Source organism: Hippopotamus amphibius, chromosome 6 (genome assembly GCF_030028045.1).
Source record: "Hippopotamus amphibius kiboko isolate mHipAmp2 chromosome 6, mHipAmp2.hap2, whole genome shotgun sequence".
Classification (NCBI taxonomy): domain Eukaryota; kingdom Metazoa; phylum Chordata; class Mammalia; order Artiodactyla; family Hippopotamidae; genus Hippopotamus; species Hippopotamus amphibius.
This window is the reverse complement of record NC_080191.1, coordinates 64,873,306-64,900,500: the sequence shown is the minus strand read 5'-3', so window position 1 is coordinate 64,900,500 and position 27,195 is coordinate 64,873,306. Positions and strand designations below refer to the sequence as shown.

The window sequence follows — 27,195 nt, the reverse complement described above, 5'->3', positions numbered from 1 at the left end:
AATGGAACACCACAGCCTGGAGGAGGTTAGAAAGCTCTGGGAAACATGGACAACCTGAAGTGTTTGACCATATGAGGAGGAAATTTACATATCGGGGTAACATTTGGGATTAATTGATTGTTTTGTATGTAGGAAACTTAGGGGGAAAATGAGACAATTGTAAAAGTCATCAGAGGGTAATGGTTAAGAGCATAGGCTCCTGAACCACATTCGTGGGTTCAAATCCTGGCTTTGCCACATATACCTTGGTTTCCTCAAATATAAAACAGAGGCAATACTTATCTCATAATGGTGTACTGAGGAATATATGGATAATCTACAGAAATCTCTAGAACAGTGTGTATCACAACATAAGAGTTCAATACATGTTAGTAATTACAGTATATTCCAGGCTCAGCTATATGTAGCATGTATACAGTCACAATAATATGATTGAATTTTCAATAAACTGAAAATACAATAAAAATGAGGCAGATGGAAGGATGGGACTACTACATGTTTATGAGGGTGGGGGAAGGTTTGGGGAGTAGGGGAGAAGGCATTTTCAATCTTCATTATTTGATAATGCCCCAAAGTGCAAAACAAAAAATTAGTAATAGAAGCACACTATTTAGAGGTGCAAATGAGTCTACTAGGAGAATTCACTTAAAGAATTATAAGTGGTTGCCTTTGAACAGAGGGAGGTATGGCACCATTACCTTTCACAAACGTTGTGGAACTATTTGACTCTACACGCTCTGTGCATGAATAACAAATTTTGAAAGTTTAAACCGGACTTAGACCAATAAAGGTCATCTGTGTGTAGTGGCAGAAAGGAAGTGATTTACAAAGCAGTACATGTCTCTGAGAATGGAGACAGCGTTGCTACCTCTGGAGACAAACATATAGAATAATCACATATTTCCAGGGGCAGCAATTAAGCTCTTTCAATGGCTGTTCCTTGCGCATGTCATTTTGGAAAACATTTGACCCTAACTGTCAGCCTTCTCCTGCATTTGGCAGGACTTCCCCTGGTTCTCTATGTTCCTGTAACAGGTGAATAACTAAGGAAAAAAGCCTTCTTTCTGTCTGTAGACACTTGTTTATAATGGCATTCAGGGTCCCAGAGCTGGGCTGACAGATGCTCTTCCAGAAGGTTAATGAGATAAAGGTTCCTCCAGCTGGTCCTTAAGCAGAGATTACACCTGAGGGGAAGATAAGGAGATTATTTCAGAAGCAGGCACTGCCTCATGTTCTTCATAAATTAGCACCCTCATAAGGGTAAACCAAGAAGGTTATCCTCACTCAGCTAATATCAATATTTCACTATTTTTCATATTTCTGCCATTTTACTTTTTTAATAAGACTTGGGGCTGTTTTGTGATTGTTTCCAGAAATACCAATGCACAAAAGCCAGAATGTATTTGGAAACTAGAAGGGCTATTTTTGTTCTTTGGATTTTTCTCCAAGTTCAAGGAATCAAAGGTAAGTTATTTAAATATTTATTTTTTCATTGCTTTTACATAAAATCTATTTACAGAGGTAAACATTCAAAATCAAGAAAGTCACCACTGTATCTCAGAGGGCCCATATATGGTAGGCCCTGAATAAATATTGATGGATGGATGGATTGATTGATTGAATGATTGTCAGAAAATGTTTTCACTTGATTGAATATTTACTACATCATCTTAAGAGCGATTCATCACAACAAAATAGGAGAGATGAATGCATCCTATTTACTCTTATAAAACATTGAATACAAACTCATATCATTAATGTCAATAACATGAGTAGGTCCATGAAAAAATGAAATTAATACTTTGTCATTTATGATCAAACAAAAAATGTATTCCTCACCCTCTCATAATTAAATCATGAGTTACTTTCCTTAGAAAATAGCAACTGTGCTTCATCTTCAGAGTCCATGATGAGGACCAATGCAGAAACTTGGTTGTTTGTGAAGCTGTAGGCATAAAAGAACTAGGCACTGCAAGTTCTTACAGCAAACCTTCAACTGAATCTAAAATTAAAGCAAGCCACAAAATAGGCATATTAAGAAAAATAATGTACTAAAATATAACCTGTTGAAGAAAGCTTCACTTTTTAAGTATAAGCCTGATCATTATCACATACTCAATCTTTTTAAGACATTTGAAATCAGTAATGTTTGGCTCTTCCTTAAGGATGATGTAGCTTTGGACAGTCAACCTTTTAATTGAAGCATTGATTTTAAAATGCCTGTAGAAAAGTAAAACACATAATTGGTTGCATTTGTTGTGTCACAAAATAATTGATTCCATCAGTTATTTTATATGTAATGTTTTAGTGGTTGTATTTGGAGGGAGAAGAAAATTTCTGGAAAAGATTATATTAAAATTCCCTGTATGTTTTGCTACCTATAAATGATAATGGATGGAGAAAAAGTTTACTTTCCTTGACTTTCAATTGTCAATTGTATATAAATGTTTAAATTTATAAAAACATTTTAATTAGAAACAAATGATGGGATTCCATTATATTCTGAGCTTAATCTGCTGAAGCAAACCAGTTTGTCAGTTTCAGAAACTTGACCAGTCAAATCAGCTTAGGTTTCGTTTGTTGACTAGCTTTCTTTTCTATTTTCATATATTATATATCCCCTATCACAATTACAAACAGCATAATTACATACAGAAAGTTAAATAAAAGAAACCCCCCAAAAAACCACACTTTGTTATATACCTATAAAGTATTATAAATGCATAATAAAAAAATCTTTATATGGTTACTTGTTTGGGGCTTTTTATTCCATAAGCTTCTCAGATCTGTGAATTTCTGCTAATCTTCAATAAGTGAGGTCTACATTAATTAGGGTTTCTGTACTCTAGCCAGACTGTTTTCCCATTTGTTACTAATTAACCATTATGAGTGTATTTACATAGAAAACGTTTGGGGAGAGAGAAGAGTTCAACTCAACTACCTGTTGAGTAAAACAGTTGGGTATTTAAAGTCAAGAATTTCTTTTGAAAAAGTTTTAGATTATTTGAAAAATCAAAAGATATGGAAAATTACCCATAGCACACCTAACCAAACACAATCTATGCTGGCACCCTCATGTGTTTCCTCAGTCTTTTTTCTATGCTTATTTAATTTTTACATGATTGCAGTTCTACTGCACACACAATTTGATATGAGGCTTTTTGCACCTCTTTTGCATCAGGTGAACAGTCTACATGGCTGTCTTGTTTTGACAAGCACCATTTTATTGGCTACATAATATTCCTTACAGTTGATATATCATGATTTGCTTTACCTAAATACTCAACAAAAGAGGAAGAATTGTTTCTAATTGTTTTGTTATTATGAATAACATTGCAATGCATATCTTTGTGCATAAGCCTCCCTCAGTATATAAGATTCCTAGCATAAATTCACTAAAGTAAAATTGTTGGGTCAAAACAATGTAAACAGTTTCATGGTATTTGATTCACACTGCCAAATTTCTTCTCAAAAGGTTTCCTACGCCTGAAGGTAATTTTTCCCAATTTGATTCCATAAGTGGAGTGTTTGCTATGTACCCAACACAGAATATTAAGAGATTCAGAGACATGCTAATATTTCAAAAGATTTCCTTTGTTTTGCAGATTTCAAATGTAGTTTCTCCATTGATACATAAAAATGACATGGCTTTGATTTCAAAACATTCATTAAACAAAATTGTTTAGTGCAACAAAAGACAGTTCTATAGTTTCAAAGAACAATTACTTCATCAAGATACCAAGGCGTCTCTCTTCAGTTTTCATAATGGGGATGCCAGTTACATCTGATGGGTACAGCACTGCTTTATTTGCTTACCTTTCTATTCCACATAAATAATTTTGTCTAATTACTTGTGACACTCTCATGTGTGGGAGAAAGAGAGGAGAGAAAACCCACCGTTAGCAAGTCCTCTAATGAAAATAGTGTTTATCAGAGTATGTGTTTTTTGCATTATATTTGGTTACACCAAATGAAACCTTTAACTAATTATTATTAGTTCACCAAGGTAGGGTAATTTATTCTAGTAACTGTGAAATGTCAGGAAATTTGCATTTGAAGACATTCCAGTTCTTGCTAATTCTTTACTACTGGGATATGTTCTCATTTCATACAATTACCCAGGAAGGCATTTTCCCTCATTGTGGCTCCATGAACAGGGAAAAAAGCTTCGTTCATATACCTGAGATAGCTGCCCATGAGTCACATTAACTTTGCAGCTCCTATATTTTTTCATCTCTGCTACAATCTCAGAACAGCAGAATTCAAAAGGTTGAAGGCAGATTTTTCTTTGTTCAATTATACCTGAAAAGATATCCTTAAAACGAAGTCGTGTAAATTGAAGACACTTTGTGTCCAATTGAACAAACCATGGCAGCACTCCTCAGACCATTTATTAGAATATATGCTTTAAAAAGCAAAAGCAATTACTGCCTTGTGCCCCCTCCAGGCTTATTTTGCTGATCACACTAAAGAACTGCTACGTGTGTGAGCTAATTAGGCAGCATGGACATGACCTACTGCTCTCTTGGCCATTTCCGTCAATCAAGAGTCAGCCGCCACCTTAAATATCAACCGTATCTACATGCTAATCCTGTCTTCAGATTCAGATTCTGTTTACCTTTGGTACCTCAGTCATGTTCACAGATCTTATGCTGTTTTAAAATAATCCATTTGAGGCAAACCAAAAAAAAAAAAAAACCAGTTTGTTTTTTACAATAGTCTCTAGGTTTGTATCATAATTTGGTAGATATTTGGAAATGATCACAAAAGTCTGGTTTTCAGCAACCACTGGGTCTGAACTCCCTGTCTGAAAGTGAAAGACAGTGTCACTGGGATCTTAGCCTCACAAATCAAGAGGACCAAGTCAGATGGAACCATTTTAGTAAGGGAGGGGGTGTACTTTTTGCTCTGGGTCCAAGGCAAGCTGCACGCGGAAGCTTATCCAACAGCGAGTTGATGTGATTGGTCGGCAGAGCCGTGGTAATGAGAATTCACATATGGAAATGCCACTGTCAAGTCTGAACTACAGCGTGCAGCGCTATGATTATTTATTGAGAAGGTACTCCCAACTGCTGCTCCTCTCTTCTGGCCACAATGAATGTGGGAAGAATGTGAAAGAGCTACAGAATAGTGATAAATACCTCTAAGCATATGGTTGTATTCAGTAGATAAATATTCTCCCGTTTACATTCAGTCATTTTTGAGAAAACAGTGTCCTTCTGTGTGCCTTTGTAAAGGCATCTTCTTTCATTCCAACTTGAATTTCTCCATCCAGCCATCTTTAGTCTCCTCACCCACCATGGCCTGCATCTATTTTCATAATTGCTCCCCCAGGAAAAGGGTTAAAGGAAACTAAACCAAAAGAAATTTTGTAGAGAAAAGTCAAAACCGCGAAATAAATGAAAATTTCCATTTCTGAACTACTTGAACTTCATACTGAAAAAAAAGAAACATACGTAGGGCTAATATGTCTGTCATAAGGCTCCTGCTGTGTTTATGAACAAACAGAAGTTACATTTAATCAAGCCCAACTATGAAACCCGAGGGCACTATTACTAAACAACGGTACTCAATTCAGACTTGATCAAAATACTTTGTAGATAAGTAACCATGTTAACAATTCTTTGGTTTAAAATTGTATTTTTCTTATAAAAGCTCAAACAAATTTTAATTGATCTTATTTCTTAAAATTTCAGTGGTTGGTAGACAAAGTGCTCATTTCTGGTCAGGAACCGAAGGCAGAAAATGCTAAGTAATGTTCCTGAAATCATTTGAGGTGGGAAGATTAGAACCAAACCTGGGATTTGAGCTGTATCCAGTCCTATCTTACTTCTACTTAGTCTATGAATCAGTTCAAAACAATATGAGTGTAATTAATATGGTTTTTACTAGTCATTCAAAAGCCAACTTTCCTCTGCTAGCAGCACCAGATGCTGGCAGGCTCTGGGCTGGCTCTAATGTTTCTTTGCCTGACTAACCTCAGGCCACATCCTTCAGCTCTTCCCTAAAAATGGAAGCACCAATTTTAAGAGTCCTGTTACTCATTAAGAAAGGAGTGTGACACTTTGAACGCTTCAAAGAAGTAGAGTTGTTTATTCACTCTAAAATCGTGTCATTTTAAATGCCCACATTAAGGCCAAAGTTTAGCAGTGAGTGGCTTATTTCAGATTGTGGTATGTATCTAAAGGCAGTGCCTGGCCTAATAGGTGTGATTAGATACAGCAGGAAAGCTTCTTCTGAACAAAAAATACCCCTCTATCAAAAAGCTGAAATTTCACCTCCAGGTTTATAATATTTCCAGACTCGAGATACACAGTTCTGAAACACCTCTTTCTAACAATTTCTCCTCCCTCCCTATATGGAATCTGATTTTCACTATCACCAAAACACCCCAGCCCCTCAGCCCCTCAGCCTCTCCCAGTTTCTCCAGTTCTTCAGCCCATCCAGGCCTCGGGGTCCTACACGTTAATCCTACGCCCTGGGGTCCGCTCCTGGACCTCTCTCAACAGGCTTCTTGCTTAGTGCAACAAACACCTCAGTCCTGGACCTTCTGCCCCACTCACTTGGTTATTCCCACTTTGGGTAACTTGAGCTTTCACTTTTCCACTCATTTCTGAGCTAACTAGTGTCATTAGAGAAGACCAAAGAAACAGAGTGCTTTTATAAACAAATTCATGCACCAAAACCTTAATCGGGCCCTCCACACTCTTCTACAAACTCATCTCTACTTCCTGACCTAGCCCCAGCCTGACTTCCAAAGCTTCCCTTTCTCTTTGAACCTGTAGCCTGATTCTCCCTCACTCACATGACCCCACAGTTGACCAAAGGTGTTAAGATTTGCCCCACACTGCATTCAACCCAGCACTCAGTTACACAAAGACTTATTAGCTGTGTGACCTTGGCAAATCACTGAGTCCCATACGTCTCTCCATCTTATGGTTTCCCGTCTATAAAGTGGGAATAATAATAGCAGTGTCTGCCTCACAGGGCAGACAAGTGAAATAATGTTTATGAAGCTCTTAGTGAGATGTCTAGTGCAAAAATGCTCAATAAATGCTAACTCCTACCATGACAGTGACAGCCATCACCATTGCTATTACTAGTCCTAGGTACTAAGACTGAAGGCATTTGATTTCATTTGACATCTCTTCCTCTCACTTCAAAGTTTCTCTGCATCCATCCAAACTCTCCTCATTCTCTCTTGTTGCAGACAGAATAAAAAGATTTCACATCTTTGCTAATGTTGTTTCTATGCACCTATGACATTAACTCCATTTACAGCCAATTCCAAGGCCTTCCTCCGCCCATCACCTTTTCCATTGACTTCAGTTTCCTGGCCCCATGACTTTCATGACACATTTCTCAACATTGGTAAAAACACCAGTGCTGGGGCTCCAGCACTAAAGATTCTGATTTAAGTTGTCTGGGGTGGAATCCAAGCTAGTAAGTAGGGAAGCTAAAAGACAAAAAGTATTGATAGTAAAATCACCTATATCCCCAACAAGCAGTTAAGGGACACACAAAACAAGTGGGTGTAAAATATGAGTAGATGTAAAATATGATACCAAAAACAGTGATGGTAAGGGGAGTATGAATGCAGGATTTTTTAAATGCTTTTAAAATTAAGAGATCAGCAGCTCAAAATAACCACATATATATAGACTGCTATACAAAAACCACAAACCAAAATCTGTAATAGATATACACACACACAAAAGAAAAAGAAGTCCAAACATAGCACTAAAAATAGTCACCAAATCACAAAAGAACAAAAGAAGACAGGATGAAAAAAGACCTACAAAAACAAGTCCAAAACAATTAACAAAACGACAATACGAACAAGCTGGAATCATTGTTAAAGCTACACAGGTGATCCTTCTGTGCAGCCAGGTTTGAGAAGCAGGATTTACTGTCCTTCTGGAAAAATATGAAAAGTGGGTTATTATGGTATGGGCCACCAAAGAATTTGTTTTATTCTCACTTTTTTTTAGTAAATGTCATATCATAAATATATTTCCGGTTTGGAAGGAGTAGTCTCATTTAATAAGATTGATAGAATGATTTGTATAATCTTTCCTTCCTTATGTTGTTTCTTTTTTTTTAACCATTTCACATAAAACAGTATCAGATATATTCAGGCATAGATAGGTTATAGGAATATGTATTCTGAAAAATCTGCAAAGTGTTCAAATACACACTGTTACAAACCAACTAAATGCTTTATGTAGGTGGGACCATGTCCATCATGTTCTCTGTAATGCCATCAGCACCCCCTTTCTGGCACTCTGCTCCCGGCATTTGGTCTCATTTTGTGCTGTCATCTTCTATCTCTAAAGTCAGGAATCTTGGTATCATCTAAGACATCTTCCTCTTTTTCACATCCAGTTTGTCACCAAATCCATTCAAATGGTGTCCTGATAAGCATTTAGCAACTATCTTTTCAAGGGGTGAAAATCCACATTCACAATGTTTGCCGATATCCGTAGTGTAAAGAAAGACTCCTACCATGGCCAATTGCAGACTACCAATGTGACATCTTCTAACAGGGATGTGCACAGTTGACTCTCCAGGTCAAGGTGCCAACGTGAGCCTGGTCCAGCAACCACTGCATCATCACTTTTAGTGCACAGATGCTTCTTTAACCCAGCTTCACCTTTCACCCCCGTTGCTATGGGACCACGTACAATAGTCTCCTGTCAGGTCCTGACCTCTGACATCTCCATTTCCTAAATGCATGAGCACTAGCTAGTAGGTGGCAAACCCTGTCAACACTATCTCAGAAATATCCCTGTATTTCTCAAGCTTCAACTAGCTTTGTTATCCATGGTACACCACATTCCCCTGCTTGAAGAAACAAAAAGATAAGGAAAGAGAAGAACTTCCAAAGTCTCCCCAACGCCTTCAGAATTAGGTTCAATCACTTCATTTGAGGGTCCTTATAATCTGCCCCCACCTTCCTTTCCAGCCTTGCTCATAGAGCCTGCATGAGTCCCTGCCAGGGCTAGACGCTTTGCTTTCTGCAGAGCTCCTTACTGGGGAAATATATACATCAAGAGTGTACAAAACATATCTGTGGCATTTAGAGAATAACAATAAAATGCTTGCTTGCCAGATTAAATAATAAAACATTAATAGTATCTTATAAGCCCCCTGTCTGCTCTGCCAGGACCTCTTCCCCTTTACTGTCATGAATCTTGTGTCAATCACGTCATTGCTTGACATTAGTATTTCCACCAACAGATGTTTTCTCAAAATAATACATTTCTTCCTTTTGTCTGTTGGCGGTATTTATATAAGTAATCTCACATTGCACATCTTCTCCTATGACTTAGTTCTTTGGTTCAACATTATATTTTTGAGTCATCCACATTGTTGCATATAGCAGACCCGGAGGCAAGAGCTTACCTGCTGCTCTTCATTAGAAAGTGCATTTGCAGGGAACTAGGAGGAGAAGAAAATGAGGGGTAAAGCAGTGAGAGAGGGAGAACCAACATAAAGGTGCCTCACCAAACTGGCCAGCACTTGGGGTCAAGTGCAACCAGTTGCTGATCTCAAGGGACCATCTTTAGGGACTCCAGGGTCTCCCGATTGCTTGTGAGGTTGGGAGCCTGGGGATGAATGGGGAAAAATTCATAAGAGATCTCCTCAGAGGTTCACCTCAAAGGCTGTTAACCTCCCTGCGCTTCCAGTGCGCCCATCCCTGGACCGCGGATGGGTCTTAGTGTCTCTTACACCTCAGCAGCAACAGAAAATCCTGGGGCAGGAGAAACAGACACCACAATACAGCCAGGAGGCAAGGATCTGTGGGCTTGTGTCTCCCGTAGTGGGTCAGAGCTTGTGAAGAGCTGGTCTGAGAGACAGATGAGGCTAAGAGGGCCTGAGATGATGCTTGAGAGGTGTCTGAGACTTACTGATGCTTGGTGTGTATACACCATGTAGTCAGCCTTCTGTTGATGGACTTTGCATTACAGAGAAGACTGATATAGACATTCCCAATTGTCCCCTGGTACTCATGCCAGGCAGGAATCTTTCCAGAGTCTAGGTCTCTCTCCCTCTCTCTCCACTCTCTCTCTCTTTCTCTCTCCTGAGTAGGAGTGAAATCATTGCCTCATGAAAAATGCATGTTTTCGGTTGTATCAGGTGACACCAAACTGTCTCCCTAAGTGTTTGTGCCATTTTGAGTGAGAATTCCTTTGGTTCCAAATCCTCACCCACACTCAGTATTGCTTAACTTTTTAGTTTTTCTCAGTCTGCATTGGGGGTGAAATAGTATCTCACTGTGATCTTAATTTGCATTTCTCTGATTATTTGTGGTCTTTTGTGCTTCCTCGTCTAGAAAATGGGATGTATGTCTTTTCTTATAGATTTAGAGCAGTTCTTTTGAAGTTGTGGATGTCAAGCCTTCTGCAATTATCTTACCCTTCAAATACCTTCTCCCGGTTTGTAGCTTTATCTTCTTATTTTCTTAATGGTAGCATTTAATGAACACACATTCTTAATTTTTAATGTTGTTGAATAATCAGCCTTTAACTTCATGGTTTGTGGGGGGTTTTGTCTTACCTTAAAAATCCTTCCTTATCTTAAAATGACAAAAACATTCTCCTATATTGTCTTATAAAAGATGTATACTTTTGTTTTCGATATTTAATCCACTAGAATTTCTTGTGTGTGTGTGTGTGTGTGTGTGTGTGTGTGAAGCAGGAAAACAACTTCTTTTTTTTTAAATATGGATAATCAATTGTTTTAGCACCATTCAGTGGATAGTTTCCTCTTTTCTCTCTGCCCGGTGGTACCTCTTCTGTCACGGACATGGGTTTATTCATTTTATTATGAACCAATACCTCATTGCTTTAATTATTACAAATTTATAAAAATCTTGAAATCTTATAACCATGTTTCCCTGGCTTTCTCTTTCTACAGGAGTGTCTAAGCTATTCTTGAGCCTCCACTCTTCCATAATACATCTAAAATTACCTCACCAATTTCCACCAAATGCTTTTTGGAAGTCAGATTGGAGTTGTGTTGAATCCACAGAGCAGTTTGGGGAGAACTGATACCCTTATAATGTTGTCTTTCTATCCAGACACATGGAATATCTCTCCTTTTATTAGAACCTTACAATAAAGTTGCATACTTTCTTTTTTAAGTCAACATCGTGAACTCATTCCTAGTTACTTGATATCAATTGTGATCATGTAAATGGCATTCTTATCACATTTTTCTATGTAGAAAAGTGATTGGTTTTATATCCCAGAGCTTTGTTGAAAAATCTTAACTCTGAAAACTCACTAGCAAGTCTTTGGAGTTTTCTGCTTAAGAATTATATCATTTGTGAATAAAGAAAATTTGAATTCTTCCTTTTCAGTCCTTGTATCTTTTCTTTCTTCATATTTTTTAACTGCCCTTTAGACCATCCAGTATAATGTTAAAGAAAAATGCTGGTTGCATGCATTCTTACCTTGTTACTGATCTTGAAGGGAAAGCTTTCATAATAATTCACCATTAACTATGATGCTTGTTTTAGATTTTGTGTTTGTTTTGTTTTTGAAAATTCCCTATATTAGGTTTTTTAAAAAATAGTTCCTTTCTATTCCTAAGAGCTTCAATCATGGATAAATATAGAAATCTACTGTGTACTTTAAAATCTACTGAGATTACCAAGTGGTTTTTCTCTTTTATTCATTTATGTTAAAAATTATCTTAATCAATTTTCTACATTCCTAAGATAAGTCCACCTTGGTCATGCCTTTTTCACACGTTGCTAGATTCCATTGCTAATATTTTATTTCAAATAATTACATTCATATTCATAAGCAAGATTGGACCATGATTTTTTTCTCATGCTTTCTTTGTGAGGTTTTGTAAGAGTTTGTATGAAAATTAAGTTATTTTTTCCATGAATGTTTGATGGAACTCTCTGCTGAAGCTAGAGAGTTATATTTATGGAAACATATTTGACCCCTGACAATTTTTTAAAGGTATTAATAATGAGGTTTCTTATCTCTTCTTATATTTGTTTTATTAAGTTGCATATTTCTAGAATTTACCTATTTCATATAAAATTTCAAATTTATTCACAAAATATTATCATATCCTCTTGTTGAGTTTTTCATGTCTGTAGAAAGTTTAGTGATGTCCTTTTCAATCCTGACAGTAATTCATTGCCTTCTCTTTCTTATGTTTTTTGTTTCTGTTATACCTATTTTCAAAGGAAAATTTTTGGCTTTTAGATGTCTTTTTCTTCTCTTTTATGTTATCTTCTCTTTTATATTTTATTAATCTCTACTCATCTTTTTTCATTGTATTTTCTTTGAATTTGTTTTGTTTTCTTTTGTTAACCTCTTGAGATAGATGCTTAGCTCATTAATATTTAGCTTTTTTCTTTTTTTAAAATAGGCATTTTAATGAGACAAATTCACCTCCAAGTACTGATTTAACTATATCCCACAAGTTTTATTGTGTACTATTTTAATCACTTGATAAAGATATTCCTAATACCCAGCATGATTTCTTCATTGTCTTATGGGTTATTTGTAAGGATTCTTTTTTCAATTTCCAAACATGTGGGGGTTTTCCAGTTGTTTTTTAAAAATGATTTTTAGCATACTTCTTTGTTGGTCTGAGAACATAATGTACATGCATTATAGTTTTGGGGTTTTTTAAATTTATTTTATTGAAGTATAATTGATTTACAATGTCTTAATTTCTGCTGTACGGCAAAGTAATTCAGTTTATACATATCTATATACATTATTTTTCATATTTTCCATTATGGTTTACCACAGGATATTGAATATAGTTCCCTGTACTATACAGTAGGACCTTGTTGTTTGTCCATTTTATACGTAATAGTTTGCAGCTGCTAATCCCAAACTCCTAACCTCCTCCCCCTTGGCAATCGCAAGTCTGTTACCTATGTCCATGAGTCTATTTCTGTTTCATAGATGAGTTAATTTGTGTCATAGTTCAGATTCCACATATAAGTGATATCACTGAGAAAGTGTTTGTCTTTCTCTTTCTGACTTACTCACTTACTACGGGAATCTCTAGGTCCATCCATGTTGTTGAAACTGGCATTATTTCATTCTTTTTTATGGCTGAGTCATATCCATTGCGTGTGCATGTGTGTGTGTGTGTGTGTGTGTACACCACATCTTCCCTTTCCATACATCTGTAGATGGACATTTAGTTTGCTTCCATCTCTTGGCTATTGTAAATAGTAGTGCTATGTGCATTGGGGTTCAAATTAGAGCTTTTGTCTTTTCCAGATGTATGCCAAGGAGTGGGATTGCTGGATCATATGATAACTCTACTTTTAGTTTTTTGGGTTTTTTTTTTTACTTTTTTTTTAAGCTCTTTAGTGGAATATAATTGCTTTACACTGTTGTGCCAGTTTTTGCTGTACAACAAAGTGAATCAGCTGTGTTTATACATATATCCCCATATCCCCTCCTTCCCGTAACTCCCTCCCACCTCCCTATCCCAGCCCTCTAAAGCATCACCCATCATCGAGTTGATCTCCCTGTGTTATGCAGCAGCTTCCCACTAGCTATCTATTTTATATTTGGTAGTGTATATATGTCAATGCTACTCTCTCACGTTGTCCCAGCTTCCCCTTCACTTCCCTCCTCCCCATGGGTCCTCAAGGCTGTTCTCTACATCTGCATCTTTATTCTTTCCCTGTCACTGGGTTCTTCAGTACCATTTTTTTAGATTCCATATATTTGCATTAGCATAATGTATTTGTTTTTCTCTTTCTGGCTTACTTCACTCTCTGTGACAGGCTCTAGGTCCATCAACCTCACTACAAATAACTCAATTTCATTCATTTTTATGGCTGAGTAATATTCCATTGTATATATGTGCCATATCTTCTTTATCCATTCATCTGTTCATGGGCATTTAGGTTGCTTCCATGTCCTGGCTATTGTAAATGGTGCTGCAATGAACATTGTGGTACATGTTTTTTTTGGATTATGGTTTTCTCCAGGTATATGCCCAGGAGTAGGATTTCTGGGTCATATGGTAGTTCTATTTTTAGTCTTTTAAGGAACCTCCAAACTGTTTTCCATAGTGGCTGTACCAATTTACATTCCCACCAACAATGTAGGAGGGTTCCCTTTTCTCTGCACACTCCCCAGCATTTATTGTTTCTAGATGTTTTGATGACGGCCATTCTGACTGGTGTGAGGTGATACCTCATTGTGGCTTTGACTTGCATTTCTCTGATGATGAGTGATGTTGAGCATCTTTTCATGTGTTTGTTGGCCATCTGCATGTCTTCTTTGGAGAAATGTCTATTTAGGTCTTCCGCCCATTTGTGGATTGGGTTACTTGCCTTTTTGGTATTAAGCTGCATGAGCTGCTTGTATATTTTGGAGATTAATCCTTTGTCAGTTGTTTATTGGCAAGTATTATCTCCCATTCTGAGGGCTGTCTCCCTGTCTTGTTTATAGTTTCTTTTGCTATGCAAAATCTTTTAAGTTTCATGAGGTCCCATTTGTTTATTCTTAATTTTATTTCTGTAATTCTAGGAGGTGGGTCAAAAAGGATCTTGCTTTGATGTATGTCATAGAGTGTTCTGCCTATGTTTTCCTCTAAGAGTTTTATAGTGTCTGGCCTTATATTTATCTCTTTAATCCATTTTGAGTTTATTTTTATGTATGGTGTTAGGACGTTTTCTAATTTCATTCTTTTACACGTAGCTGTCCAATTTCCCCAACACCACTTATTAAAGAGCCTGTGTGTTTTCCATTGTATAGTCTTGCCTCCTTTGTCAAAGATAAGGTGTCCATATGTGCATGGGTTTATCTATGGGCTCTCTATTCTGTTCCATTGATCTATATTTCTATTTTTGTGCCAGTACCATACTGTCTTGATCACTGTAGCCTAGTAGTGTAGTTTGAAGTCAGGGAACATGGCATTATAGTTTAATGTATACTCAATATTTGTATATGTTCTCCCTGAGCTTGAAAAGAAGGTATATTTTATATATAATATAAATACATAATATTTTTATACTGTTCTATATATGTCCATTAGGTCAAGTTTAATTATGTTCTCAATCCTCTATATCTTTATTGATTTTTTATACCATCTCTATCAATTAGCAAAAAAGATTTCTTAAAAATCCACCTGTTATTAATGTTGATTTTACTTTATTTTTCTGTTAACTTTTGCTTTGTATATTTTGAGGCTGTATTATTAAGCATATAAAATTATAACTTGTTACATCTTTCTGATGACTTTTAAACTTTAATCATTATGATGTGACTCTCTTCATCTTTGTAATGCATTCTGCCAAATAAGGAACTTTGTCCACTGATGTGCTGGGACTGGCTCACATTGACTTACAGGAGACAATTGCTTGCATATCTTTCTAACTCTGTGTTCAGTGGCTTGAAATCAGCCTTGGGGGAGTTATAATACATGAAAATTGGCAAGTGCTACAAATCAGGCCTTCTCATCCAACCCCATTTTCCAGCAGACCTCTGACCTCATTTGGTATTAATGCAGCTATACCAACTTTTCTTTGATTAGTGTTCACATAATATAACTTTTTTCCATCCTTTTAATTTCAGCTTCCCTATATCTTTTAATTAAATATGTCTGTTAAAACAGTATATAGTGGGATTTTTTAATGCAGTCTGACAATCTTTATCTTTTAACAGAATCATTTTGTCCATTTATATTTAATGTGTCCCAAATATTGCATACTTACACTAAAAAAAATTACATAGTCATTTATTGGAAATTCAAGTTTGACTGAGTGTCCCATATTTTATTTGCTAAATCAGGCAATCCTATTCCTATCTTGTTCCTAGCCCTAAACCTCAAAATAAAATGGTACGACATCACGATAAACTAACAATGTGCCAGGCCTTCTGCAAAATCGTGACACCTATTTTCTCATTTAAACTTCAAAACAAAACACAACTATATAACATGCAAACATTAATCCAAAACTACAGTGTTTGAATTGTCATTATACCCTTTGTAGGTTAGAAAGTTGAAGCACATAGAAATTATTTGCCCAAGTTCAGGAAGTGGCTTAAGAAGGAAAGCTATCTTACTGTAACTTCAGCCTCACAGGTACTCAAAATGAAGTTCATCTTTCTTCTCTGCAAGAACTGTGATAGGTACTTATGCATAAGAGAGACAGAGATTTATAGCTGTTTAACCTGTTTAATCTCTTCCAATTCTGCTCTCCTTGAGTAGCTACATTATCATTCTTCTGTGGCAACATATACAAGAATGCTATACAGGCAATTCTCTTTTCTCAGAACTGGCAATACAGTCCAAGATCAGGTTTACATGAGAGGACTAACATTTAAGAGTAGCTGTTTCATGGTTTGCAATATTAGAATCATGAGCAACAAAAAGATTCAGAAAACAAAGATGCTGGGGTAAATTAGAGCTGATTCTGATACAAGTACAGACATGGTTAGAATCCAATGAGATAAATATGCCCCAAACATGCAGCTTAGGAATCACAGGGAGAAAGACACCAGCACAGCTGGAACCAGAGGAAAGTGGGTATCTGGCACATATCATTAATGTGTCCCATAAGCAAGTCTATTTTCCTGTCCCCTGCTATTTCCTCAGTGCACTGCCACCTTCCGAAGTTGGCTTCCTCCTAATATGGGGGATTTTTTCATAGGCTCTTGGTAGGTCTTTGCGATTCCCTGCATCTTTTCTTCCCCACCCACTTCCAAGCAGATGGTGGACAGAATCTGCCTCCAGCTTGTGAATAACCTGGTACTGTCCCTGCAAAACCCTTTGGTTTCCATATCATTCAAACTTACTGTCAAGCCAAGCTAGAAAAATGAGCTGTAATTCGAGGCAATACAATTGCAACTCAGATCTCAGATTAACTCGTAAAATTCCATTCTGATGCTCTTATTCGTAACCTGTGTATTTATTTAAACTCGACATTCTGAAACCAATGGGGATGGTGCCCCCAAAAGTTTACACGATTGGTTAAAAATTGGGAAGCAGAAAAAGGTTAGTAGAAGTTAATGTAAGAAAGAGATGATTAGAAGTGGCTTAACAGGGTTGGTCCCACACGAATACGGAGAAGGTGTGTGCCTACCCAGGTGATTTGAGGGGTACTAAAATGTCCAGCTGCTGGGGAAAGTACTGTTTTGTTCTGTCAACTCCTGAAAACAAGCCTTAGCTGGGCTGGCCAGCAAATTCAACATAACTGTCCTCACCTCAGTTTCACATCCTGTTTACTTCAACCTGACCTCAGCACTAAACCAACGCCACTCACTGTTTTCCAAAGAAATATACTTTAATCACTGCTTATAGAAATATGCTACTCTTCTAACTTTCAAGGCTGGCTTATTTGGGGAAGAAAGGATTTTGCTGATTTTGTTTATATATTCATGTGAAAATCATTTACAATCCTTCACATTTTAAACTTCCCTGCTAAAATGCTCAAGTAAATGTAGCACTGCATGAAGAAACAAAGGGTTGGTCTTGTGGTTTCTCACAACTTCTGACACATTAGTGTAGACCCGGAGGGCACTTGAGAGTCAAGGGCATCCCGTGGTCCAGAACTATAGCAGGAACAGCGCCTCTGGAACTGACAAGTGGCTGTGAACCAGCCTTGGCCGAAACTTGTTGTGAAGGACTCCTTGCCTTAGAGGAAGGCAGGGTGTGAGCCCTTCAAGCTACCCCATGACAAGGGCCTCCGTTGTGCTGCCTTCCTTTCTGAGGACACAAAAGGCCAGTCTCTTTTGAGAATGCTCCTTCCCCTTCTCAACATCCTCCTCTCTGTCCCCACAAAGGGGGTGGGGAGTGAGCACCCATTTTTGTTCTGGGTGCAGTGAAGGACCCTGCCCTGCTGGACTCCTGCCTCTCCACTCCCTGACACCTACCAGACATGAAGAGCTCACGACCCCACCTGCTCACAGGTCACCGCCCCCTGGGGGGCACAAAAGAGACCACTCCCTTTCTCTTTTCTTTTTTTTTAAATCTGTAATTAACACTTTTATAGACCTTTTCAGATTTTTCCATGTATATGAATATATAATTATTTTATAAAAATTGGATCAACAAGATATATTTTCATATCTTTATTTTTAATGCTTGCCCAGAATTCTAATTAACTCTTTTTTAACTTGGTAGGTATTTTTTATTTAATTTAATTTTTTTTTATTGGAGTATAGTTTATTTGCAATGTTGTGTTAATTTCTGCTGTACAGCAAAGTGATTCAGTTATACATAAGTATACATTCTTTTCCATATTCTTTTCTATTACGGTTTATCACAGGGTATTGAATATAGTTCCCTGTGCTCTACAGTAGGACCCTGTTGTTCCCCTTTGCCTTTTCGACGTCTCCCTTCAACTTCAGTTCTGCTCCTGCCCTCTCACCAAGCCGCATATGTCCTCAGCAAAATTTCTCAGCGTCTCACCTATGGATTTGGTTCTTGCTCTTTTTTTAGTGCAGTGAGGTGGAAGAGGGGCTCAATGCAGATGTATCCATATGAATATATAATAGAATACAAAATAGAAGATAGCAACCTTTATTTCTTGTAATGGTTTATCCAAGATCCTAATCCTTTCCTTCTGATGGAGCAAATGCAATGGCCAAACCCATTTTTGCAATGTGAAGAAAACTAATGCAACTGCTCTAATTCTTTGAGAGAAGGGAGCACTGACTTTCACCCTCAGCAGAGAGAGCTGGAGCTGAACAACACCGGTACTGAAGGCAGCGAAGGCTGTGGTGGCATCCAAGTACCCAAATCTTCAGAGAGGGCAATGGTGTGGCATCCACCCCCTGCATCACTGATAATCAGTCTGCATGCTGACTATCGTGAGAGTTTGCTTCGCATTTCATTAAAGAAAATCACTGGAATTTTCCTTAATTTCTATGGTCCTTGTTTCTATCATTTACTTCAACACTCTTGCATTAGGGTTATCATGGTGGAAGTCCATTGGGAACTGCACATAGGAAGATAGATGGGAAAGCAAGACGTAGGAGCTCTTGTGATCTCCACTTGACCATGCAGAAGACAGTGTGCTTAAAATCCAGGCAATTTTCTGGAACAGCACAAAGCTGCTCAGTACATCTGCGTAATTTTTCAGGCATGTTCAGGTATGTTAAGCACAATGTACATTTACCTGCCCTTGCTCTTTGGAGAAAAAAAAATTCAGGTGGGTAATTGAGCATTTCCACTAATAGATGGGGAGGACTGGGGTGTAAGAGATCACAGACAAGCTGAGCTTTTGCAAAAAGGGCAGAACTGCTTACTTTTTTTTTTTTTTTTTTTTTGGTAAGTTCTGGAAAGCATACCCGAGATTAAATTATTATTTTTGAAGACTTCCAGTTATTGATTTGGTCCTGGAGTGTTATCTACTTTGTGGAGTTCTGTTCTTCAAATGGAGATTTTTATTCTGTAGGAATTCCAGTAACTTTTGTCTCCACTCCTGTTAATTCATTTATTAGGACATCGCAGCCTTTTCCCTTAAGAAAACATAATGGGTTCACTAAGTGCTTTTTCCAGCGGCTGTTACTCTCATAACAGTGCTGCTGCGAAAGCCCCATTCTCCTTTTTCTGATGTCTGTTACTATTACTATATGTGTACAGTAATCCAAGATTGTAAGCTGACAGGGTTAGATGGTGAGAAAAATATTCCTCTAGAAGAGAGAGTCTGGTAAGAATTGGTCCATACAGGCTGGTAAGGATTCACTTGAATACGCAACCAAGGAAGAGGCTGCCTCATGGGCAAGGTTGAGCCCTGAAATGGAAACTTTGTAAGCAATCTATGACTTGGAAGCCACTTTTGGTACAGGAAAAAAATAAACTCTCCAGTGAAGTGATAGGGAGATGGTTTCTAGGATGCCAGTTAACATCAAGACCACCAGCCTAGAACCTAGAGTGGAAAAGGTACTTTGAACTGAAGGGCTAGCCTTCACATCAACTAGTGGACATGTTTAGGCAATGCTTAGACAATCTAATTTTAACACAATAAATAAAGGCTCAAAAGCCCAGTATTTCAGAGCTGCCTCTCCACCCCAGCCAGATTTGACTTTTTTTTAGGATAACGTAATGTTGGAATTCAGTGTTTGAATCCAATGGTTGTTTCATTAATTTCCCTTTCTGTACACTCAGACATTTTCGAATTTGTCATAGCTACCCTTTAACCTCAGTCCTCCAGGACTGAGCGGCTAAAGAAATGTAGTTTAATCCCCAACTTAAACCTTCCGAATCGACCACCTTCCCAAGTCTGCTGGGAGATGCTTGCCGGTGGATATGGGGTCCTCCTTCCCGCCATCTAAATATTTCCCATCTGCCACGCCTTTCAGGAGAACCTCCCAGCTCAGTGGGAGTCCATCCCACAGTGCTAAGTCTCAGCCCTTCTTCAAATGTTCTGTTTTGCTGCAAAATCACAACCCTCACCACCCCCATCGACAAATGTCAGTACTCAGCACGTACAATCCCAAAGTCAAAGAACTGATTATTGGGGTTCCATTTTCCAACGTCAGCTTTCATTATATTATGTGTTGGATAGCGACACCTTCTGGTGAAGTATTGCAATAGCATGCTGAATGCATTGGGCTCTACAAATATCAAAGAAGAGGAGGAAGAGGAAGAGGAAGAAGAGGAGAGCGGGGGAGGGGGAGGAGGAGGAGGGAGGAGGAGGAAGGGAAAAAGAGGAAAGAATGGGGGGGCAGGGGGGAGATGTTGGTTGCTTTGTGTGTTGTGTCAGAGGAATCCTCCCTCACTCCTATAAGACCTTGCTTTGTTTTAGGAAAGGAGGTAAAGACATTTTTCAAAGAGTTATGCTGTAAGTGCGAATAGAAAAATGGGTCAGTGGCTGGAGGGAAAGTGATATCAATAGAGTCTTTCAGGTAGAAGGAGAAAATAATAGAATGTTTGCAGGCTGATAGGAATGATCCAGTAGAAAGAGAAAATGATCCAGTAGGTGAACAAAAGGAGAGTTTCTGGAAGAACGTCCTTGAGAGGTGACAAGGCTGGGATCCAGTGTAAGTAAAGGAATTGGCCATAGACAGGAGCACGGACCAGTCGTCAGCCACAGAAGGGAAAGCAGAGTATTTGAGCACAGATGCAGCCACTGATTGGACACAGTGCTAGAAATTCGAAAAGTTATCTTCTAGTTCCTCCTGCTCTCCATGAAATGTGAAGCAAGGTCATCAGCTGAGAGTGAGAATTGGCAAGAAGTGCGGGAAATCTGAGAAAAGCGGTGTGTTGTTCTCCAAGAGAAAGAGAAAGTCAATGGACCAGGGATATGTAGTGTGATGTTATTTAAGGATCATAAATTTAAAGTGAGTCCTAATGGCTGTTTTTCTCCAGCCATGTTCAGCTACAAGGGTGCAGGTGAGGAGAAGGCAAAGAGTTGGATTTAACCCTGGTTATGGTTTTGCCTGTCAAGTGCAATAACGGGGGCAAGAGAGCGGAGGGCTTGTCCTCCTAAAGAGTCATGCAATTTAAATACTCTTTCCTATTGATACCTGTGTTTTTATTTGGCTCCATTTAGTATTTGTTTGCTTATTTACTCTTGGATAAATTGAAAGATTCTGTGAATGCTGATTTTACTAAATTATATTTACTTTGTGTATAAAGCTTCTCCTTTCTGTTCTTTTGGTTTTCATTCACAGAGGAATTTTGTATTTGTCTTCTCACTTCAGATATTATCTTTAATAAGATGACTGTATCCAAAGCCTCTGATATTAGACACTGTAGAAAGGAGTAGAAGTTTAAAAGGAAGATTTCAATAATGTAGGTGGACAGGATATATGGTCTAATGCTCTTTAAAACAAACCTAATTCACACATATGAGACCCATGACTATTTCCACAGGAACTTTTCATTACTTCACTTAATTAATACGTATCGCATATCTGTTGTGTACAAATAGGCAAGCACCGAAGTGACTTGGGGAGAGGACAGGATTATAGTACAGAGGTATTTGCGATCTAAAGGTCTAGGTATTTGCAAATCCAAAGGTATTGGCAGCCTAAAGGGGGGAACTCATTTCTTTACAATAAATTATTGTGTACAATAAATTATTTACAATAAATAACGTCAGGACAAAGCAAGCACTACACACAAGTTCCATGACATCTGTTCACCTAATTCACCTCTAGGTACCACACTGGGCCTGAAACATAGTAGAAACCTAGTGAATATGGCTAATCAGTAAAGGCAATAAAGATTTAAGCCAGGCTAGAGGGGCAGGAGGGAGCAATGAATGAATTCTGCACGTGGGATCTGAGAACGCTTAGGAGAGAAGGAGAGCAAGCTGAGAAGCTGGCCCTTGAAAGAACAGCAGGAGCCAAAGAAAAAAGCGAAGAGCACCCCCTCCCCTCCCCTCCCCTCCCCGGGAAGTAAGAGACAAGCCGCAGATGCACACGCAGCGTGGAAGCGCAGGAAGACTTCGGGGCATGCGCAGTCTAGCCTGTGGCCTGAGAAGCAGTACTGGGAAACGAAAGATAAGGATAAGAAAGGAAGGGCAGTAACAGCAAGTGAAATGCACGGGTTAACGGATAAAGGGGTTCTTACTGAGCACTTACACTGTGCCCAACACTGTAGATCCCTTAATATCACAGAAACCCTGTAAAAGAGGTACCAAGTCCCCATTTCACAGGTGAGAAAATTCAGACACAAAGAGGTCAGCTACAACCATCTCCTACAGCTGGTCAGTCATAGAGCTGGTGCCCTGGGTACCACTGGTACTTTTAAAACATTTTGAATAGCGGCATGACATATGGTTTGTGTTGCTGCTACATTTTTCTTTCACAAATAGCGGACACATTTAAGTTAAATTCAGAAAAGCACCATGAATACTGGCTGTTCCTCCTCTGTATTTAGAAGTTCTGAATAGTCAAGTGTATTAGTTTCCACCCTTGTCTTTTCCTCATTCAGTGATATGACTATTTCCCAAGACTGTTGGCTTAAGGATTGTTTTCCTGGTGATTAGTCTACAATATAATATAGCTCAATTGTATTTATTGTTATCCGAATGGATAATATATTTAACTAAATTTTTCTAATATTCTTGTACTCTGGAAGATGTAGGGTTTTTTTGTTTTTTCTGGAATCACTTTGCCATTCTTTTCTCTTTGTAACTTTGAACTTCATCCAGAAACAGTTGTTGATGTCATCATACAGGTTACACTTATGTTTTGTCATTATCTTAGAGACATATTTTCTACCTCAAAAAATTTTCCAATCTTCTTCTAAAGATAGCAGGTCTTTCAACTCTCAATTCATTCTCATTAAACTTTTACCCCACTCTTTCCAAATACTTATATAAACTAAAAATCTCAAATCATGAAAATGCATCTAGAGAATCAGAGTTCAGTTCAATATCAACATTACAATTTATGCATTACGGGAGGACAGCATCTAGTGTGATCTAATTGTTTACCCAAGAGTGTTCTCATTAGCTCCAATAAATATCAGCTCTTTTTACCTTATTGAAATCTGTAACAGTCCATGGTTCAGTTCTTTAAAGTGTTTTGTTTATATTATTTGAAATCCTTGGGATAGAGACAGACTTTGTCAGTGTGGCCTGTCCTATAAATCCTTGAACCCAGGTAACCCTAAGCCCTTATTCTCAGAGATCTTGCCCATATCTTCTCAAGAGATGACTGGGGTGGGGGCACCAGCAAAGGAATCTGATCCTTACTCAAGTGACAGTATTTTCACAAGGGTCCCTTGTGGTTGGCTTTATGTGATCTGTAGGAAAACAACAGGCTAAGGGATCTGATATTCACGTGATACAAGAAGCCAAAGAATGGTAAAGGATGTTTATTCTAAAGTAGAGAACTGCTTAATGTAGAGAAAATACAAGAAACTGTTTGTGGAAGTACCCATAACTTGGTCCTTGCTAGACCAGAGGGTAGAAATAGGATGAATGTGTGAAACTACTGGAAAATCATTTTCAGCTCAAAGGAGAGAATCATCTAAGTAGAGATATTCAAAAATGGAACCAGGTGTTTCCTTGTGGAGAGAGGCAGCCATTTGCAGAGTACTCACCTTAGGTCTCCTCCTACAAGGAGATCTTAAAAACTGGGTGATGTATAATTTATTTTCCAAGCAGGGACACATTTGAGAATGAAAGGACAGCAGCAATAAACCAGGAAACCCCAAGCAATGAAGCAAACTGAGTCTCACACCCCCCTAGTTCACCCTCATTGTTGACCACTAGCTGTGTGGACTTGTGGACACATGGAGATTAGTGAAAGATAGACCCCAGTAAGGAAAAGGGGACAGATCAGGTCTCACTGGAATGCTGGGAAACAGGGAAATCTGTGACCTTCTCACCCCCCACCCCCCATTTCCACTCTGATAGGATGAAGTCCTGAGCCACAGATCTAGCAGGATCTATATGCGTGAGCCTGGGTGTGAGCAAAATGTTAAGATCCAAAGGGATCCGACTAGGAAAAATCCCAGGATGGGGGCATTGTTCCCAGAGCCAGGGTAGAGTAAATACTATTCCCAAACCGATTCATTCGGAGGGTTCTACCAGAACATAACAAACAAGTAAGAACAGGACCAACCCCAAAGGATGGGGACAGCAGGACCAGCCTAACAGCAGGGCGCCCACCCTACAGGCAGGTGCTGCGGGAAGGATGGAGAAGTGCAGGTGTGGGGGTACATGGGTTCCCCAAGTGAGATCTGTGCTGACCACACCAGAGAGGCCTAGAATTAGCCAATGAAGCGCATTTTTTTCTTCCGTTCTCAGTGGCAATTGAAATATGATTACAAAACTTTATGTTTGAAAAGGTTTTTAAAAATTAACATTCTCAAACTAAAACTCCCATTTTACCAACGGCACTGGGCACTCGTGGCTGTGTATTCAGCTTCTTTCCCCCTCAGGCACCTTTGCCCCGATGTGGAATGGGCACCTTCCACTTCGCTATGCAACCCACCTGTCTCAGGGAAAACTGACCCCACCTCCAGTTAGAATGAGACACTCAGGATCATCCCAGTCCCCTGCCCTGGGACCACTCAGCTCAAGCCAACAGCACCGGCATACTCCTTGGTAATTGGTATTGGTCCAAGCACATGCATGGACCAGTCATACTGTAGGGAAAGACTATTTTTCAACACAAAAAGGGCAAGCATATTTAATTCGGTGGGAGCTGGCCTATGGATGATGTCACCACATGAGGGGACTGAGCAAAGAGGATGAGAGAGGTACAGAAAGGCAGCCAGGGCTCCATTTCACCAGGCATTTCTAACCTTTAGCTTTCCTTGGTGTGCAATAATAACTTCCTTATTGTTTAAGCCAGTTTGAAATGGGTTCTCTTGACTCTTCAGCTGAAGGTCTCTGTACAGACCCACAAAACGGTGGTTCCCAAACCTGTCTGCATCTTGAAATCCCCTGGAGAGCTTCAGAAGTTGCTAATACCTGTGTTTCAATCAGAGCTTATGATATGTTGCTCTGGTGTGAGCCTGGACGAGCAAATGAATCTCTCAGCTCCTTCCTTTCTGGGGATGCCTGAGGATGCATCACTGTCCAAGACTTGACAGAGTACTCTGAGCCTCCTCAAAGTGACAGATGATATATGTTCCCACTGGACTCTGTCCCCCCACCCACCTCACCCCCAATGGAGGAGGACTTCTATGCTTTGCGGCAAGATTTGGGTTGCTCTACAGCTACCTGCTTGGATTTCTGTCTGATACCCTCATTTGCACCACATTTCAGACGATAAGGGGTGGAAAGCCTTCTTTAGTAAAATGAGAACATATATCTCTGTAAGTCACATGCTGGTGGTCTCAAAGGGCCAGAGTGTGTGTTCCCAGCTATTCATCAGTAATTCCTTTCTTACGCGGTAGAATGGCTAAAAGGAAAGAGATGAGTGGGAGATGAGGAGTGGAGATCTGACCACACTATTAACATGCTCTGACACCTCTAAGCCTCAGTACCCAACTGGGTGGTAAACTGAGAAAAATGGCATCTGTTTCATCTATACAGTAGAGCTTTTGTGAGAGTGAAATGGAATAATACATATGGAAAAAATTCAAAATAATAGTGCTCAGTGAGTGTAAGTTATTTTTATGAGAGGTCTACAAAGTTAAAAATGAAATCCAGACCTAACTCTAGCAGACAGCGCATACCCGCAGGATGAATGGCTCTGAGAGCTTAATCCTCTGCCAACACTCTCTCTTGGCCTCCCCTCCATCCCTTCCCTCATCATCTCACATAAAATATCAAGCTTGCTCTGTAAATGAAACTCTAAGGCCCCCAATCACTGTCAACCAGATTGCCACCCCCGGAGCCCTGCCCACGCAGAAATCCTAGGGCTGCCACTAATAGGCAGGGAGGCTGTTTTGTTGCATTTTTTTCCCCTAGGTTTTTACAAGCACTCCACTTCCTCATCAAGAGTACACCTCTGGATACCACAATGCTATATCATTCCCCGCTTGAACTATAATGTCTATCAAAAGAGGCATCTCTCGGGAAGCTTGAGTGCTAAGTGGAGAGTGATTTTTAGAGAGATGTGTGGGAAATGGCTTCAATATTTGGCAGTTCCTAAAGCCAAGAAGATTCAAAACGTTGGGTTTTTTTTTTTAAATACACTTGATCAGCTCATTATGCTATTCCCTGATTTCTGAAAATGCCTTGTCATTGGAATATTACATTTGGCAGCTGCAGCAAAACAGAACTTCCATAAGCCACGGGATCAAATTTTTAGTTTTTTCCATCCATTTATTGTGTTTTGCCTGTAACACACAAATGTATGTATTCATCAGGAAATGAATCTTTTTTTAATTGAAATATAGTTGATTTACAGTGTTTAAGGTGTACAGCAAGGTGATTCAGTTACACATATATATATTCTTTTTCATATTTTTTCCATTATAGGTTATTATAAGATATTGAATATAGCTCCCTGCGCTATACAGTAGGTCCTTGTTGTTTATCTATTTTATATATAGTACTGTGTATCTGTTAGTCCCAGATTTCCAATTTATCCTTCGCTGCTCCTTTCTCCTTTGGTAACCATAAATTCATTTTCTATGTCTGTGAGTCTGTTTCTGTTTTGTAAATAATTTCATTTGTATCCTTTTTTTAGCTTCCAGATATAAGTGATATCATATGGTATTTGTCTTTCTCTGTCTGACTTACTACACTCAGTATGATGATCTCTAGGTCCATCCATGTTGCTGCAAATGACATTATTTCATTCTGTTTTATGGCTGAGTAATATT

At 38.7% G+C, this 27,195-nt stretch overlaps 1 protein-coding gene across 2 annotated transcripts in view; it reads left to right on the top strand.

Annotated features, from left to right (window-relative positions):
- Positions 1 to 1,238: 1,238 nt before the first annotated feature.
- Positions 1,239 to 27,195, top strand: part of IMPG1 (interphotoreceptor matrix proteoglycan 1) — a 128,180-nt gene continuing 102,223 nt past the window's right edge. The window contains exon 1 of one of the 2 annotated variants that reach the window (XM_057739728.1): positions 1,239 to 1,464. In XM_057739728.1, the coding sequence (XP_057595711.1) occupies positions 1,398 to 1,464 (67 nt within the window). In that variant the 5' untranslated portion in view covers positions 1,239 to 1,397. The remainder of the gene's footprint in view (positions 1,465 to 27,195) is intronic. The other variant, XM_057739729.1, reaches the window with a different exon arrangement.